The sequence below is a fragment of the Orycteropus afer genome, unplaced genomic scaffold (genome assembly GCF_000298275.1).
Source record: "Orycteropus afer afer isolate SDZICR_OR568_19922 unplaced genomic scaffold, OryAfe1.0 scaffold00206, whole genome shotgun sequence".
NCBI lineage: Eukaryota > Metazoa > Chordata > Mammalia > Tubulidentata > Orycteropodidae > Orycteropus > Orycteropus afer.
Genome location: NW_006921793.1, coordinates 3,053,281 through 3,070,715, shown reverse-complemented (window position 1 = coordinate 3,070,715; position 17,435 = coordinate 3,053,281). Strand labels below are relative to the sequence as shown.

Sequence of the window (17,435 nt, the reverse complement as noted above, 5' to 3'; positions counted from 1 at the left end):
CATCTTCCTTCCGAGGAGTGGCTGGTGGGTTTGAACTGCCAGCCTTCTGGTTAGAGTCAAGAGCCTTAGTCACTATGCTACCAGAGCTCCTTAAAGTCTATTTGAGAAAAAAAAAAAAAAAAAAGAACCTCTAAAAGATGTCTTCTAAATCTTGCACTAATAAACTTTATTTTCCTGTTCTAGAGATGTCATATAAGTGCAGTCATACAATATGTGTCCCTTTGTGACTGATTTATTTCACTCCGCATGTTTTTCAGGTTTATCCATGTAGTAGCATGTATCAGTGGAATATTGTTGTTGTTGTTCGGTGCCTTCAGCTGGTTCCAACTCATAGCAACCCTATGTACCACAGAATGAAACACTGCCCAGTCATGCACCATCCTCACAAGGCTTGCCTTGATTGAGTCCATCACCTATGACACTGTGCCAATCCATCTCTTTAAGGGTCTTCTCCTTTCTGCTGATCCTCTTCTTTACCCAGCATGATGTCCTTCTCCAGGGACTGCTCCCCTCTGACGTGATCGAAGTATGAGATATTAAGTCTGGTCATTCTCACTTCAAAGAAGCATTCCTGCTGTACTTCCTCCAAGACAGATTTGTTCCTTCTTCTAGCAGTCCATGGTATTTTCAGTACCACACCACAATTCTAATGCATCATTCTTCTGTGGTCATCCTTACTCATTGTCCAGCTGTCACATGCATATGAGGGTACTGAAAATACCAGAGGTTGGGTCAGGTGCACCTTAGTCTTCAAAATGACGTCTTTACTTCTTAAAAATTTAAAGAGGTCTTTTAAGGCAGATTTGCCCAGTGTAGTATGTCAGGTGATTTCTTGACTGTTGCTTCCATAGGCATTGATTTGTAGATCCAAGTAAAACGTAATCCTTGACAACTTCAATCTTTTCTCCATTTATCATGATGTTGCTTATTGGTCCAGTTGGTGAGGATCTTTGTTTTCTTTATGGTGAGGTGTAATCCATACTGAGGGCTATAGTTTTTTATCTTCTTCAGTAAGTGCTTCATATCTTCTTCAGTTTCAGCAAACAAGCTTGTGTTGCCTGCATATGGCAGGTTATTAATGAGTCTTCCTCCAATTCTGATACCATGTTCTTCTTCATATAATCCACCTTCTTGGTTATTTGCTCAGCATGTTGTTGTTGTTATGTGCCATTGAGTCAGACCCGACTCATAGCGACTCCTCCTTGGGTTTCCAAGGCAATATCACTACGGAAGTAGATTGCCCCATCTTCCTTCCAAGGAGTGGCTAGTGGGTTTGAACCACCAGCCTTCTGGTTAGCAGTCAAGTGCTTTAGGCACTATGCTACCAGAGCTCCCCTTGCTCAGCATACTGATTGAATAAGTATGGTGAAAGGATACAACCCTGATGCACAACTTTCCTGATTTTAAACCATGCAGTATCCCCTTGTTCTGGTCAAACAACTGCCTCTTAGTCCATGTACAGGTTCCTCATGAGCACAATTAAATGTTCTGGAATTCCCATTCTTCTCAATGTTATCCATAATTTGTTATGATCCACACAGTTGAATACCTTTTCATAGTCAGTAAAACACAGGTAAACATCTCTCTAATATTCCTTGCTCTCAGCCAACATCTATTTGAAATCAGCAATGACATCCCTTGTTCCATGCCCTCTTTTGAATCCAGCTTGAATTTCTGGCAGTCCTTTGTCAATTAACTGCTACAACTGGTTCTGGACTATATTCAGATAGTTAATGATACTGTTTGATAATTTCTGCATTCTGTTAGATCACCTTTCTTTGGAATGGGCACAAATATGGATCGCTTTTAGTCAGTTGGCCAAGTAGCTGTCTTCCAAATTTCTTAGCATAAACAAGAGAGCATCTCCAGTGCTCATTCATTTGTTGAAACACCTCAGTGGGTATTCCCTCAATTCCTAAAGCCCTGTTTTTCACCAATCCCATCAGTGCAGCTTGGACCTCTTCCTTCATTACCATGGGTTCTTCATCACATGCTCCCTCCTGAAATAGTTGAACATCAACCAAGTTTTGACTCTATATCTTCCTTCCATTGTCTTTTGATGTTTCCTGCATCATTCAATACTTTTCCAATAGAAACCTTCATCACTGCAACTCAAGCTTGACTTTTTCTTCAGTTCTTTCAGCTTGAGAAATGATAAGCATATTCTTCCCCTTTGATATTCCAATTCTGTCTTTGCACATTTCATTGTAATACTTTACTTTGTCCTCTAGTTCTGCCCTTTGAAATCTTCTGTTCAGCTCTTTTACTTCATCATTTTTCCATTTGCTTTAGCTACTGTACATTCAAGAGCAAGTTCCAGAGTCTCTTTTGACATACATTTTGGTCTTTTCTTCCATTCCTGTCTTTTTAATGGCCTTTTGCTTGCTTCATGTATGATGTCCTTGATGTCATCACACAACTCCGTTGGTCTTTGATCACTGGTGTTCAAGGTGTCATATCTATTCTTCAGATAGCCTCTAAATTCAAGTGCGATACAATCAAGATCATGTTTTGTTTTGTTTTCTCTGGACAGTGAAACTCAGTTTCACTGATCATGGGGTCTTTGGCAAGGGTGGACTTGTCCTGAGGAATCACTGGCTTCTTTCCAGCACAAGGAAAGGAGGACATATGGGTCACGCCTATTCATCAGGGCACAGCTACTGCTGACTGGGTGGGGCTTGGTCTTTGGCCAGGGAAGGGGTGACTGGAGCTATACCCCAGATACATACAGAGGGCAGAGAGACATAATTAAGGACTGCTGTTGGGGTTTGGGTTTCCAGTTGCCTGGGGTTGGGGCTTGTTGTTGTTGTTGTTATTTGCTCATAGCGACCCCTCCTTGGGTTTCCGAGGCAGTATCACTACGGAAGTAGGATTGCCCAACCTTCCTTCCGAAGAGTGGCTAGTGGGTTTGAACCGCCAGCCTTCTGGTTAGCAGTCAAGTGCCTTAGGCACTATGCTACCAGGGCTGGGGCAGGGAACTCCAGTTCCAAGGGCTCAGTAGCTGTGAATAGAACCCTTATCCATCTTTCTGTGCTGCTGCTTATGTGACTCTGTCACACCTCCCCATTCCAAGTCTCAATGGTCTAAATTAGAACCATCTTCCAGCTATGGCTGCCCTGGGGAGGCTCCAACTCAGGCACAGTGATCTTTATATTTAAGGAAGCAAAGGAATGGACTGGTACAGAGATCTGGCTCTCCTCGCCCTCCAGCAGCTTCTGGTAGGTGGTGATCTCAATATTCAGGGCCATTTTGACATTGAGGAGCTCCTGATACTTGCACAGGTACCATGCCATCTCCTCCTTTAGTTGCTACAGCTCCTCTTCAAGCTGCACGGCTCAAGGTTATATTTTGGTTCTTGTGGACTTGTTTTAATTTTCTGCTGCTTCAACTTAAACTTGTATATAAGCAATTGGTGGTCTGTTCCAGAATCAGCCACTGGTCTTGTTCTGACTGATGATACTGAGCCTCTCCATCATGTCTTTTCACAGATGTAGTCAATCTGATTCCTGTGTATTCCATCTGGTGAGGTCCACGTGTATAGTTGCCATTTATGTTGTTGAAAAAAGATATTTGCAATGAATAAATTGTTGGTCATGCAAAGTTCTATCATGCGGTCTCTGGCATCATTTCTATCACCAAGGCCATATTTCCAACTACAGATGATTCTTGTTTGTTTCCAGTTTTCACATTCCAATCACCATCTTGATCACCAATACATCTGGATTGTATGTGTGGTCAATTTCAGACTGCAGAAGTTGGTTAAAAAAAAAAAAAAACACTTCAATTTTCTCATCTTTTGCTTTAGTGTTAATGTACAAATTTGAATAACAGTGGAAGTAACTGGTCTTCCTTGTAGGCTTATGGATATTATTCTATCACTGACAACACTGTACTTCAGGACAGATCTTGAAATTTTCTTTTTCATGATGAATGTGATGCTATTGCTCTTCAGTTTTCAATCCCAGCATAGTAGACCATATGCTTATCTGATTCAAAATTGCCAGTACCAATCAATTTCAGCTCATTAATGCCAAGGATATCAATCTTTATATGTTCCATTTCATTTTCTACAACTTGCAATTTTCCTAATATATATTCCATACTTTCAGTGTTCCAATTATTAATGGATGTTTGCCACTATTTCTTCTCATTTTGATTTGTGCCACATCAGGAAATGAAGGTCCCAAAAGCTTTACTCCATCCATATTATTAAGGTCAGCTCTACTCTAAGGAGACAGCCCTTCCCCAGTCATATTTTGAGTGCCTTCTGACCTGACAGGTTCATCTTCTGGCACTATATCAGACAATGTTATCCTACTATGCATAGGGTTTTCAGTGGCCAAAGTTTTCAGAAATGGACCTGGCCCCTTCCTTCTTCCTAGTCTGTCTTAGTCTGGAAGCTCCACTGAAACCCTGATGGTATTTGAAATACCAGTGGCTTCCAATAGCTTCCAATATGACAGCAACACACAAACAACCACAGTATGACAAATTGACAGATGAGGGGTAGGTCGGTCACTGGTATAATACACTGAATTTAACATTGTCTTGGATTGTTCTATAATTGTTTCTTATGCAGAAATGTTTCATTTCAACTAGGTGATGAGTTCCTTGGGGGTATAAACCTCAGTAGTCAGTTACAAAATGGCTTCAGGAGAAGGAAATTTTGGAGAGATTATCCAGTCCACGGGGGATCAGAGAGAGTTCAGGAAGTCTGTGGACTTTGATGGGAAAACAATTCCATCTTTATCATTAGGCTTTAATTGAAATGTAGCATTTCAATTCTGGATGTGGGCAACAAGCCATCATGGTATTAAGAGCACCTATGACTTTGTCATTGATAGAAATCACAGATATTTTTATATCCCATTATACATGTTAGGAGCTCTGGTGACATAGTGCCTAAGGCATTTCACTGCTAAGCAGAAGGCTGGCAGTCCAAACCCATCAGGCACTCCTGGAAGGAAGACTGGGCAATCTTCTTATGTAGAGATACCACCCCAGAAACCCAAGGAGGGGTCACTATGAGTCAGAATCAACCCAATGGCAATGAGTTATTATTATTATTATTATACATGTTGCAGATACCTCAAAATGTCATCACTGCTTTGAAATTGTGGTAGTTATTAAAGAATAACTGCCAGTAGTTAATAAAGCAGTGTATGGATGGACCTTGAAATCATTTTTACTAAGTGAAGTAAGTGAGACACAAAAGGACAATATTGTACAATTACACTTAATGAAATATCTAGAATAGGCAAATCAATAGAGATAGAAAGGAGATGAGAAAGGACTGAGGGAGGCAGGAATGGGGAGTTACTGTTTAATGGGTAAAGAGTTTCTATTTGGGGTGACAATGTGAATGTAACTATTGTCATTGAAATGTACACTTACAAATGGTTAAAATGGCAAATTTTATATGTGAGAAACCATTTTCATTCTCCTGGAACCCAGATTTCTGGGTCCATGAAGTTGGAGCGACCCACCCAGGTCATTTATCCTTGGGCATCTTTTTGAACCTCGAGCCTTGGAGAAACTGGTTCCTGCAGGTTGCCTTTGAGTCAAACAATTGTCTAGATAAACTAGTCAGACTGTTTGCTTTGAGCATTGTACTCTTCGAAGAATTCAGTCAGTTTTGGGAAACAGACATCAAAGGTCAGACTGGAAGTCATGTTTAGGATAAATCAGTAATAGTTTTAATTGTTCTTCAAGACAATACTTAGGAAAATCCTTCCTGAGCACAAATTGTTTATCAGTTATGTTTTGACCCTTTTTTCCATCGCAATGCCAATAACACGTTGTTGTTGTTGTTGTTATGTGCTGTCGAGTCGGACCCGACTCACAGCGACCCCTCCTTGGGTTTCTGAGGCAGTATCATTACAGAAGTAGATTGCCTCCTTCCGAGGAGTGGCTGGTGGGACTTAGTATAAGAGTATTTCGAGATTCTCTTATCTTCAGAACGTTTTTGACCCTTTAGTTGAAATGTTATCCTGATCTGCAAAGCATATATTAAATAAAATTTAACCAATTTTTATTATTGGTTTAAAATGTTTTTTGTTTTAACATATGTATCTTACCACAACAAAAATTTTTTAAATCTGTGCTTTAACTTTTTGATAACTTTTTTAATATAACAGAAGTTTTTAACAATCTTATATATTTTATTTTATTTTGTGCATTTAAAAATATTCTGAGAAAGAATTCATAGGCTTCACTCAAGGAGTCCATGAAACAGGCCTGTCTTTCAAGGCAGCTCTGGGTGGACTCAAACCTTCAGCCTTTCAGTTGAAGCAGTTAACTGTTCACACCAGGCAGCGTCTCCCAGAGCAACCTAGCTTATCCGTAAGAGGCATGACTAGAACCACAGGGTCCTAGCTCCCATATCAGGGCTCTTCTTACCATGCAAACTCACTCACTGCCGTCAGGTCAATTCTGACTCCTAGCAAACCCCACTGGGTTTCTAAGGCTATAAATCTTTATGGAAGCAGATGGCCTCATCTTTCTTCCATGGAGCAACTAATGGATTTGAATCACTGACCTTTTGGTTAGCAGCCAAACACCTTAACCACTACACCATCAGCGCTCTTACCATGCAGTGCCATTTAATAATTACACCCCATCCCTTTTCAGCACTGAACACATGATGGTGACTCAGCAGATATTTGTTCCCCAAGATGTGACTTCCTGATCCATAGACTATCTTGAATTTTTCTGGGATGGCTTGACAAGCCTCTTTCCTCTTAATCCATTTATCATCTTCTACCTAGGCTTGAGGAGCTCTGGTAGCATAGTGCCTAAGGCATTGACAGCTAACCAGAAGGCTGGCGTTCAAACCTCAGCAGTACTGCCTCGGCAACCCAAGGAGGGGTCGCTATGAGTGGGGTCTGACTCAACGGCACATAACAACAACAACCTAGCTTTGAAGGAGCTCTGGTGGTTCAATGGTTAAAGCATTGGGCTGCTAACCAAAAGGTTAGTAGTTCAAACCCACCAGCTGCTCTGCAAAAGAAAATTGAGACAGTCCACTTTGGTAAAGATTTGCCGTTGCTGTTGTTGTTATTATGTGCCGTCAAGTCGGCCCTGACTCATAGTGACTCCTCCTTGGTTTTCCGAGGCGTTATCACTACAGAAGTAGATTGCCCAACCTTCCTTCCAAGGAGTGGCTGGTGGGTTTGAACCGCCAGCCTTCTGGTTAGCAGTCAAGTGCCTTAGGCACTATGCTACCAGAGCTCCTCTGTAAAGATTTACAGCCTTGAAAATCTGTCTACTCTGTCCTATAGGGTCACTATGAGTCAGAATCGATTCATTGGTAGTGGTTGGGTACCTAGCCTTGAAGGAGTGTCATAGAGCATAATTCACACAGGCCAAGGGAACCAATAGCAATAATGATAACAGTAATGACACCCTTAATTGATTGAGTGCTTACTCTGTATCAGACACTCTTAGCTATGTTTATTTATACCTCACTTTGCCCACAAAAAGCCATTGTTATCCTCATTTCAGTTTGAGGCAGCCTGTACATTCCTTATGGCACTAGGTTCTGACCAGCCTGAGGCCTCTTCCCACACTCCTCAAGATCGTGTGTAAGTGCTGACCCTCCAATGGAACAAGGGTGGCGAAAATAAACAAGAAACCAGCAGAAGTTATCTCAAGACAAGAGAACTGGCCAGAAATGTCCAGAGCTGCCGCTGCTTAGCCATGCAGGCACAGTGTGGAAAACCTTCACCTGAAAGTGAACTTTTAAGGTCACAGGACAAAAAACACCCCTTGGCAGTCATGACACTGCACCCCCATTAATGCTTATTAGCTCTTAGAAAGCAAATATATTCCATGCCATCAAAAGTATACACATGAATTCTTTGTTTCAAAGTATGTAAAAACGGAAGTTATCTCCTGTTTGAGGAACTCAATTTGAGGTGGAGTCTCTGAGTTCCTTTCTTGTGCACCTGCAGTAAATGAACTTAGCTCTCCTCACCCTGGTGTTCTCCTTATCAACTCAGAAGCCATGCCAGGCAGAACCTTCTGACAGCATTTGTCTACAAGCAAACCAAAACCAAACTCACTGCCACTCAATTCCAATTCACAGTGACTCCCACAGGGCTTCCAAGGCTATAAACCCTTACAGAAGCATACTGCCTCATCTTTCTTCCACAGAGCAGTTCGTGAGTTCAAATCACCAACCTTTTGGTTAGCAGCCAACTGCCAGAGCTGCCACTGCTTAGCCATGCAGGCACTACACTACCAGAGCACCTTTGTCTACAGATGAGAAAAACAAGACTCAGAGATGTTAAATGATTTCTCCAAGGCCACACAGCCAATAGCTGATTGCATTACAAATCCAGGTGCTTCTGATATGTTAAATTACAATGAGGTTGTAGTAGCTGGAGCCGTAGGTAGACAGGTGGCCAAGGAATAGTCTCTCTCAGATCTAGATCCAAAGGACAAAAAGACTGAGTGCAGCTGTTCCTGGGGCAGGTAGAGCCACTGGCTGCTGACTGTGCAGCTTGTGGCAGGTGCTGGTGGGCTTGGCAGGTCACCCTCAGCAGTTCAACCAGCTTCACAAGGCACTGATTTCTGATTTGATCTGTGCCTACCCAATGAAAGCAGAGATGGCACCCATATCTCATCTCGGTTGTTTGCACATGTGTGTTCCATGAATGTCTTTACCCACAAGCATAAACAGAGCAGTGCAGTGTGGTTTCAGTTCAGGGCAGCAGCCTGAGCATCCTGGGGCTCTCTGAAGGCAATGCCTCCTTTTTTTTTTTTTTTTCTGAGAAGGAGGAGGAAGAAAAAACATTAGAGGAGTGGGTATAATCTTTTTCTTTTCCCTTGAATCATGTATAAGACTTCTTGACACTTAGCTGACATATTTATTCACTTGCCCATTTAACACTCACCCACTCAGCATCTACACTATACTGAACTCTCAGAACTACCAAGAAATATAAGTGAGCAAACCTTTCCTTCTAGTAGTAAAGGAGACAGTAATAGATCAAGAAGTTATCAATTATATATTAAAACACATAAGTATAAATATAACTTAATGTAATAACATATCCTGGATTGATATAATTTAAATGTAAACATGTAAAATATAATACGTAAATAATAAATACAGTGTAAAGGTGATAAGTAAACAAACAATAGCTATATATATGGAGAGGCAAACTCCCCAGAAAACATGAGTTTGGGGTGCTGAGGGAAACACAGGAAGAGACTCAACCCAGTCCTAAGCATCAGACAGATTTTCCCAGAGATACAGGAAAAGGGTGAGAAACTATTTACCAAACATTTCCAGCTAGTACAGCAGAGGGAAAGAGAAAGTGGAGAATTATGCACTGGGTCTTTAATCTTTTACTTGAAGGGACATGTATCACTTTCCCTCATATTTCACTGACCAATGCAACTCATGTGGCCACACCTAATTTCAAGAGAGCAGGGAAGTGCAATCTTACCATATGCCACAGAGAAAAACTGGATATATTTGGTGACAGCACCAATGACTATCACACTACTAAACATGTCTGTCCCTCCAACCCAGAGACCCTATTTACTTGTCTTCCCACCTCACCCATGGATCTCTACTGGCCACTCCTGGATACACTGGGATCAAATTAAGCTATATTCAAACCTAATTCCATAATCCACCCCTAAGACCTAGCTTACTTCCTATGTTAGCCTATTTCCATGAGGCACAACACCAAGGCTATCCTACATGTCCCCCTCACTCTCTCTCAACATGCCATCCATCCTCAAGTCAGGCTGGATCCATGCTCTAATCCATACTCTCTGTCATATTCTCATGGCAGTGGCCTTAATCCAGGCCATTGCACCTCTCTCCAGAAGGACAGCTATACCTTCTGTCTCCCTGTTCCAGTCTTTATTATTAATATTTTATTTATTTTCTTATTGTTGAGAATATGCACTAATTCAACAGTTTCTACATGTATAGTTCAGTGACACTGATTACATTATTTGAATTGTGCAACCATTCTCACTCCTTTTTTCTGAACTGTTCCTCCTTCATTAACATAAACTCACTGCCCCCAAGGTTCCTATCTAATCATTTGAGTTACTGTTGTCAGTTTGATCCCATACAGATGTTCTTATAAGAGCATACTGCTCAAGGCAAATATGTTTTACTACTTATTGTTTGGTTATAAGACAACTTCAGGGCCTATTTTTGACTTAGGGTCTAAAGATTATCTCAGGACAATAATTTCAGGGGGTTTATCCACCATCCATGGCTCCAGAAGGTCTGGAATTCATGAGAAAATTAAGTTCTGTTCTTCATTTCCCTCTTTTGATCAGGATTCTTCTGAAGAATCTTTGATCAAAATGCTCAGTAATGGTAGCCAGGCACTGTCCAGTTCTTCTGGTCTCATGGCAAAGAAGGCAGTTGTTCACAGAAGCAATTAGCCATGCATTCCATTTCCTCTTCTTATTCCTAACTGTCCTTCTTCCTCCATTGATCCAGTCTTGACTCTCCAATCTAGTCTATATGCTACATCCCACTGTAATGCCAAGTTTGCTAAAATGCAGGTGTGATTGTGTTAGTTGCTGCTTAAAAGCCTTTAACGGAAAACCTGCATATTTACAACTTTATTAATAATGGCCAAAAATTGGAAGCAACCAAAATATTCTTCAATAAATTAATGAATAAACAAACTGTGGTACATCAACTCAATGGAATATTATTCAGTGATAAAAAGAAATGAGCTAAAATAACACCAAATGTAGGTATAATGAGCATGGCTTGACCAATGTAAACAATGCCACTAAGAAGCTCACAAGAGAAAAGAATATTTGTGCAAAAGAATAAGACATTTATAATTTTCAAGAACATTAACAATAACCAAAAGACAAATGCATGGTCACAAAGGTATGTGTGTAGGCATATATATGTATAGATAGGTACATGTGTGTATATATGTGTGCAAGGAGAGAAGTATCTGTATGTATAAGTACATACAGACATGTATATATATATTCATAGAGGACACAGTTATAAATTCTTCTCAGATATAACCAAACACCTTACGAAGCTGGTTCTCTGGGTTTGAAGGCATAGGACCTTAATCTCAGTCTCTGCATCCTAATGAATGAGTAGTGTCTGGGATATTAGAAGTAACCATCTAAGATACATCTGTTAGTCTCTACTCACCAGGAGCAAAAAAGAGTGACAAAAACTGTGTCTCAGAGAAGAACCCAGTCTACAGGCTAACAGTCTACATGACCACAGTCTCATCTACCCTTAGACCAGAGGAACTAGATAGTACCCCTCTACCACTACTGTCCTTTCTGAGCAAGACCACAATAAATGGTCCCTGATAGAATGAGAGGGAAATGCAGAACAGAACTCAAATTCTTAAAAAGTTCCAACTTACTAGACCATTTGAGATTAGAGGATTCCCTGAGACTGTTGCTCTGAAATACTCTTTAAATATTAAACCAAAACTCTCCCCTGAGGTCTCCTTTCAATGAAATAAGAGATTGGCATATAAAATAAAAGATATTACCTATAAGTATGGTGCTCCATTAAAAAACTATCTATATGAGAGCAAAATGTCAACAATTACTCTACAGCAAAGATAAGAGTAGAGAGCAGGGACACTAGAGCTCTGGAAAGGGAACAACCAAAGCACAATTAAAGAGAATGTTAACACATTATGAAAAATGTAACTAATGTCACTGAATACTTTGTACAGAAATTGTCAAACGGGAACCTAATTTGCTGTGCAAACCTTTACCAAAAACACATGTTCAAGAAAAAAAATATATTATTAAAAAAGAAAAAGAAATGAGCTTGAGTTTTCCACAAAAAGGCATGGAAAAAATTTAAATACATATTGCTAAGTGAAAGAAGTCAGTCTGTAAAAGCTACATACTATATGATTCCAACTACTTGATATTTGGAAAAGGCAAAATTATAGAGATAGTGAAAAGAACAGTGGTTACAGAGGGTTAGACGGAGAGGGAGGAAGTGAATAGGTGGAGCTCAGGGCATTTTTAGGTTGGTGAAACTATTTTGTATGATAATGGTAGACACATGACATTGTGCATTTTTCAAAACCTCTAGGTCTGTACAACACAAAGAATGAACCCCAGTATTAACTATGGACTTCAGTTAATGATAATGTATCATTATTGGCTCATCAATTTTAAGAAATATACCACTGGAATACAAGATGTTAATAGGAGAAACTGTGCAGGAGGAAAAGGAGGTATATATACTGAACTGATCTTCTGTGTAATGTTTCTGTAAACCTATCTGTTCTAACAAAGAAAAGTCTATTTAAAAACTAAAGAACAAAAATCCTTTGATAGCTCCCATTTTTCTATAACACACAATTCTAAATCTTCAACAGATCCTTTCAGGATCTAGCATCTGCTTCACCTGGTAGCTCCATCTCTTAGACTCCATGACTTGTCACATGCTGTCTTGGCCCAGAACGTATTTTTCTCCATCCCACTCAGCAACTCCTCAGAAGGAAGATGGGGCAATCTACTTCTGTAGTGATACTGCTCGGAAACCCAAGGAGGGGTCACTATGAGTTGGGTCTGACTCGAGGGCACATAACAACAACAACAGCAACTCAGCTCAGGCAACTTGGTTAGCTCCTCTTCACTCAAAACCCAGCTCTCGTACCATCTCCTCCAGACAATCTTCTTTGACTGCTCCCCACCCCGTCCCTCCCCTGACCTAATTCAGGTGTTCTTCTAAATAAGCATCCTGCACTTCTCTACATTAGTACACACCGTAATTGACTATCTGTCAAATTATGAGCACTTTCAGAGCGGTGACAGGCTCTTACTCATCTTAATCTCCCTAAGGTCTGGCATAGAGCTGGCACAAAAAGGGTGCTCAGTAAATGATTACTGAATGCAAGAGCAGTATCATTCCACACCTTCCTACCACAGCCCCTGTTGAATTGTCTTCCCATCTTATCCAAAGCCTTGGTCCTACAAGGATTCATGGAGCATCTACTTTGTACCCTGTGCTAACCACTGTTAGGGAAAGGATGTGATGTAGTCAGAGACACATCTACTGCCTACAGGAAGCTTTTAGTTTGAGTAGGAAGTTGAGACACCTGCAAGTCACCGAGATCCATGTGGTACTTGACATGGAGATGACAACTGGAGATGAGAGCCATTGCTTAAATCTTCCCCACCTTGGCCTTACAGAGTCACAGTATAGAAGATCTTGTCCAGTCCTCCCACACTGCAGGTGAAGAAGGCCCAGAGAGGTGAAGAGATTTACCCACAGTCACACAGGGAGCTGCCATGGACACTGAAACCTAGACCAGCCTTAGCACACGCATACACACACACATACACACACACAGAGGCAAATGCTCTTCAAGAAGATATGGATGCTTCCCATTTCCAAGCAACATACTGAGAAAGTAAGAAGACCCTTGATTAAGTAGAGCGAACTATATTTTTACTTCCCTGCACTTTTCTTTCAGAAGAAAATAGCAATTTAATCAAATAATTTATTCTTTTTCTCTTTTAACCAATAATTATTATTTGAGCACCTCTCATGCTCAAAGCTCCATGCTGAGCACCAGAGATGATCCAAGAGAAAAAACCCATCTTTGCTTCAGGCTGTGGAGACAAGACTTATGGGCCTGTCCTGTTAACTGAGATGGCAAGGGAATTGCCAAGTGAGTGGTTCAGGCAATAAAGATAGTTTGCAAAAATTTCACAGGAAAATGCCCCAAGGAGAGATTTATTCAGAAAAGTAACTAGTGGGGAGATCCCTGGGCTCAACTCAATTCCCAACCCTAATCACCCTTCTCTCCGTGACCCTATTATGCAGTTGGACTTCAAATAATGATCCTATAGTCCTGAACGAGGAGCTCTGGCAGCATAGTGCCTAAGGCACTTGACTGCTCACCAGAAGGCTGGCGGTTCAAATCCCCCAGCCACTCCTCGGTTGGGCAATCCTACTTCCGTAGTGATACTGCCTCAGAAACCCAAGAAGGGGTTGCTATGAGTCGGGGCCGACTCGACGGCAAACAATAACAACAACAACAACAGTCCTGAACGATGCAGAATCAATAGAGTCACTAGAGTTGGTGTCACCCACTGCAGTATCTCATGGTGTCACCTCCCCCCACAATGGATTTCATCCCAGCCCAGACCATATAGTATCCTTAGTAATGTTTTTTGAACTAATGTTACTCATAAATCATAATTCACATATATTACTGAATGTAATTACACCTTTAAATTAGAATAACATGTACAGACTAAACCATGTGATTTGAAGCATCATTGTAATTGGGTAATAATGACAGCTCTGACCTGAGCTTATTAGAAGGTTCAAAAGTAAATTAACATAGAGTTTTGGCATTGTAGATATATTGATACATGTAAGCTGGGCATACAAAAAAAAAAAAGTTTTTGTTCTTGTAACTAACCATAGAGATATTTTTATTAAAAATAATAAATTTCTGCTGAAACACTGAACAAAAATTTTATAGACAGTCATTTTGGTGTCACTCCCTCTAACAGTGCTGCCCAGTGCAGTTCTCAACCACCACACCTCCCTAGTAAAACCACTGTACACAAAATTAGATAAAATGGTATCATTGTGTTAGTCTTTCTATTAGGTTTATATACCTCCAACTGTATCAGCATACTGTCCTCCCGTCTTCCCTGCACGGGCCCTGACCTAGTCACCAGGAATCAGGGATGCATTATTGGAATGAATGCATGCATTATTCTCTTGAAAGTTTTCCCATTGCAAGGGTTGAGCTTGAAAGGAATGTCTCCTTAACCCTTAGCTGTTCTTTCAGTAAGCTTGCTTATTGAAGTATAACATATGTTATATGGAAAAGGGCACAGCTCGATGAATTTTCACAAAGTAAACACACCCATGCAACTAACACCTACATCAAAAACCAGATCATTTTGTGCATCCCTGCAGCCCCTTACAGTTACTACTCACCAAGGTTAGCACTATGCTATAGATTACTTTTGCCTGGTTTCAAACTTGATATAATTGCATTCATATAGCATGTGTTCTTTCAACTCTGGTTTCTCTATTTCAGCATTATATTTGTGAGATCCCACAATGTCAATAGCTGTCATTCATTTATTCACATTGCTGTAGGGGAAAAAAAGAAAAAAACTACCCAAAGCAATTGCTGCTGAGTAGATTCTGACTGTAAAGACACCATAGCAGCTCTATAGGGTTTTCAAGGCTGTGACGTTTCGGGAGCAGATGTGCAGGTCTGTCTTCCAAGGCACACCTTTTGGTTAGTAGCCAGCATGTAACTGTTTGCACACCCAGGGGCACTGATGTTACTGTGCTAGCCTTGATTTGTTCATTCTCCTGTTGATGAACATCTGAGTTGTATCCAGTCTGGGGCTATTACAAACATATGCAGGTGTTTGGTGAACATATGTGCACATTTTCACTTTGAATGTTCAGAACTGGAATTGTCGGGCCATAGAGTATGTTTACGCTCAGCTTTAACCAGTTATCTTTTTAGCTGATTTTTAAAAAACAAAGAGTATGAAAGAACAGATTTTAAGTTAACAGAAAAAATTTTAACTACATTTTCATCCCAATGGAAAAAAACTTTTTCTTCTCTGATCATCTGATTAGATTTTTTAAAAAAATAATTGGGAAAGATCTTAGATATTATGCAGTCCAGCATTTGTCAAACTATAGTGTTTTTGTTTTTTAAAATTTTTATTGTGATTTGGATGAAATTTTACAAAGCAGATTTGTTCTATATTCAACAGCTCATATACACATTTTGTTTTGGGGCACAGTTTTCATATGATCTCAAAAGATATGTTTGTTTTCATATCTTTTATGAAACTCGTTTCAGTTGTGTGTGTTCTGAGTCAAAAAAGTTTTAAACACTAGCCTAGTCCAACTCTTCAGTTTACTGATTGGGAAGTATACTCAGAGGTCTAAGTGCTCTACCTAAACAGAGCTTGAACTAGAACCGGGAAATCCTGGCTTCCAATTCAGCCTGTGTTTTCCATTCCATCTTACCACCGTCTTCACCTGTTGAAAGATCTTGTTACACTTACAGGGTATCTTCAGGTGGCCTTGCCCACCTTGTTTGATTGCTGATAAAGGGTCTCATATTCCCCCTTGAGTTAGTCCACAGTGAACTGCAGAAAGGAGCCAGGATTTAGCAATCAGAGCCTTCTTACCCGAGACTATTGTAACCCATGGGCGTCTCGTTTGACCCTGTATGCTTTAGGGTCATCCAGGAATAGTACAAACCTAGAAACTTAAAAGAAGTGGGGAAAGGACCTGTGGTTTGACATTTTTCAGAATTTTTTTCTTTTGTGTGTGTTTCAAGAGCACTTTTTATGTGTGAAGCTCTGGAGAGGAAGCCTATAAATAGAAGGGGCCTTTGGGGAGGAGGGAGCAGCTCCGTGGGGAGGAGGAGACATGCTCTAAACACCTGCTTGTCTCTAAATCTAGGGCTCTGGCGGGACTTTTTGGGGGTAGTTGCAGGCAGATCCCCACCCGACTCCACCCCACGACACCCATAGCCAGAAAGTTTCCCAACCTCATTGTAAGCCCATCAAAGGCAGTTCGGGGGCCAAGTGCTCTGGCCTGCAATTCACAGGCTTCCAGATTCCACCACAAGGCAGTGGGTTAACTACCCCAAGTCCAAACAACAGAAACTTTAGGGGGAACAGAATCCTTGCCTTAGATCTAAGTTGTGTGCCCCCCACCCATTAAGCTCAAAAGGCCCTCCCCCATCACCTTGGTCCCTCACAGCCAGCCTTATCTTCTTAGCCCCTCACCAGCCAGCCTTATCTTCTTACAACATAAATTGTCTTGAGCCTTGCCTCAAGCACATAATTCAGCAATCAATGCCTTCAGCACCAACCCGCTCCATGACCCATACCCATGGCAGATTTATAATTTTAACCAGGAGTTCCACCACTGTCAGTCAACTTGTCCTACTGTGGTGGCTTGAGTGTTGTTTGTTATGATGCTGGAAGCTATGACACCAGTATATCAAGTGCCAGCAGGGTCACCTATGGTGGATAGGTTTTTTATTTTTTATTTTTATTGTGATCTGGGTGAAAGTTTACAAAGCAAATTCATTTTCCATACAGCAATTCATACACATTTTGTTTCATGACATTGACTGCAATTCCCCACAATGTAACAGCTCTCTTCCCACTTCCTCCCTGTAGTTACCTCCTCCCTGTGTCCTTCCCTCTCATGCACTCCCGCCCCTCACCCCAGTTGTCTCCCTGTGCAAACACTGTGTGAACATGATTGATTGCTCCAAGGAATATATCTACCTGATGTTAATGTTCACCCGATATGGGTTAACAGATTTTTTTTTTTTTTTTTTTATTAGGATTTGGGTGAAGATTTACAGAGTAAATTCACTTTTCATACAGCAGTTCACATATACTTTGTCTCATGTCATTGACCA

At 40.8% G+C, this 17,435-nt stretch overlaps 1 protein-coding gene across 1 annotated transcript in view; it reads right to left on the bottom strand.

Moving 5' to 3' along the window:
• The window catches only part of GPR183 (G protein-coupled receptor 183), a 24,701-nt gene extending 15,179 nt beyond the window's left edge, over positions 1-9,522 (bottom strand). Inside the window, exon 1 of the mRNA XM_007948170.1 lies at positions 9,456-9,522. Within this exon, the coding sequence (XP_007946361.1) occupies positions 9,456-9,522 (67 nt within the window). The remainder of the gene's footprint in view (positions 1-9,455) is intronic.
• Between the last annotated feature and the right edge of the window lie 7,913 nt (positions 9,523-17,435).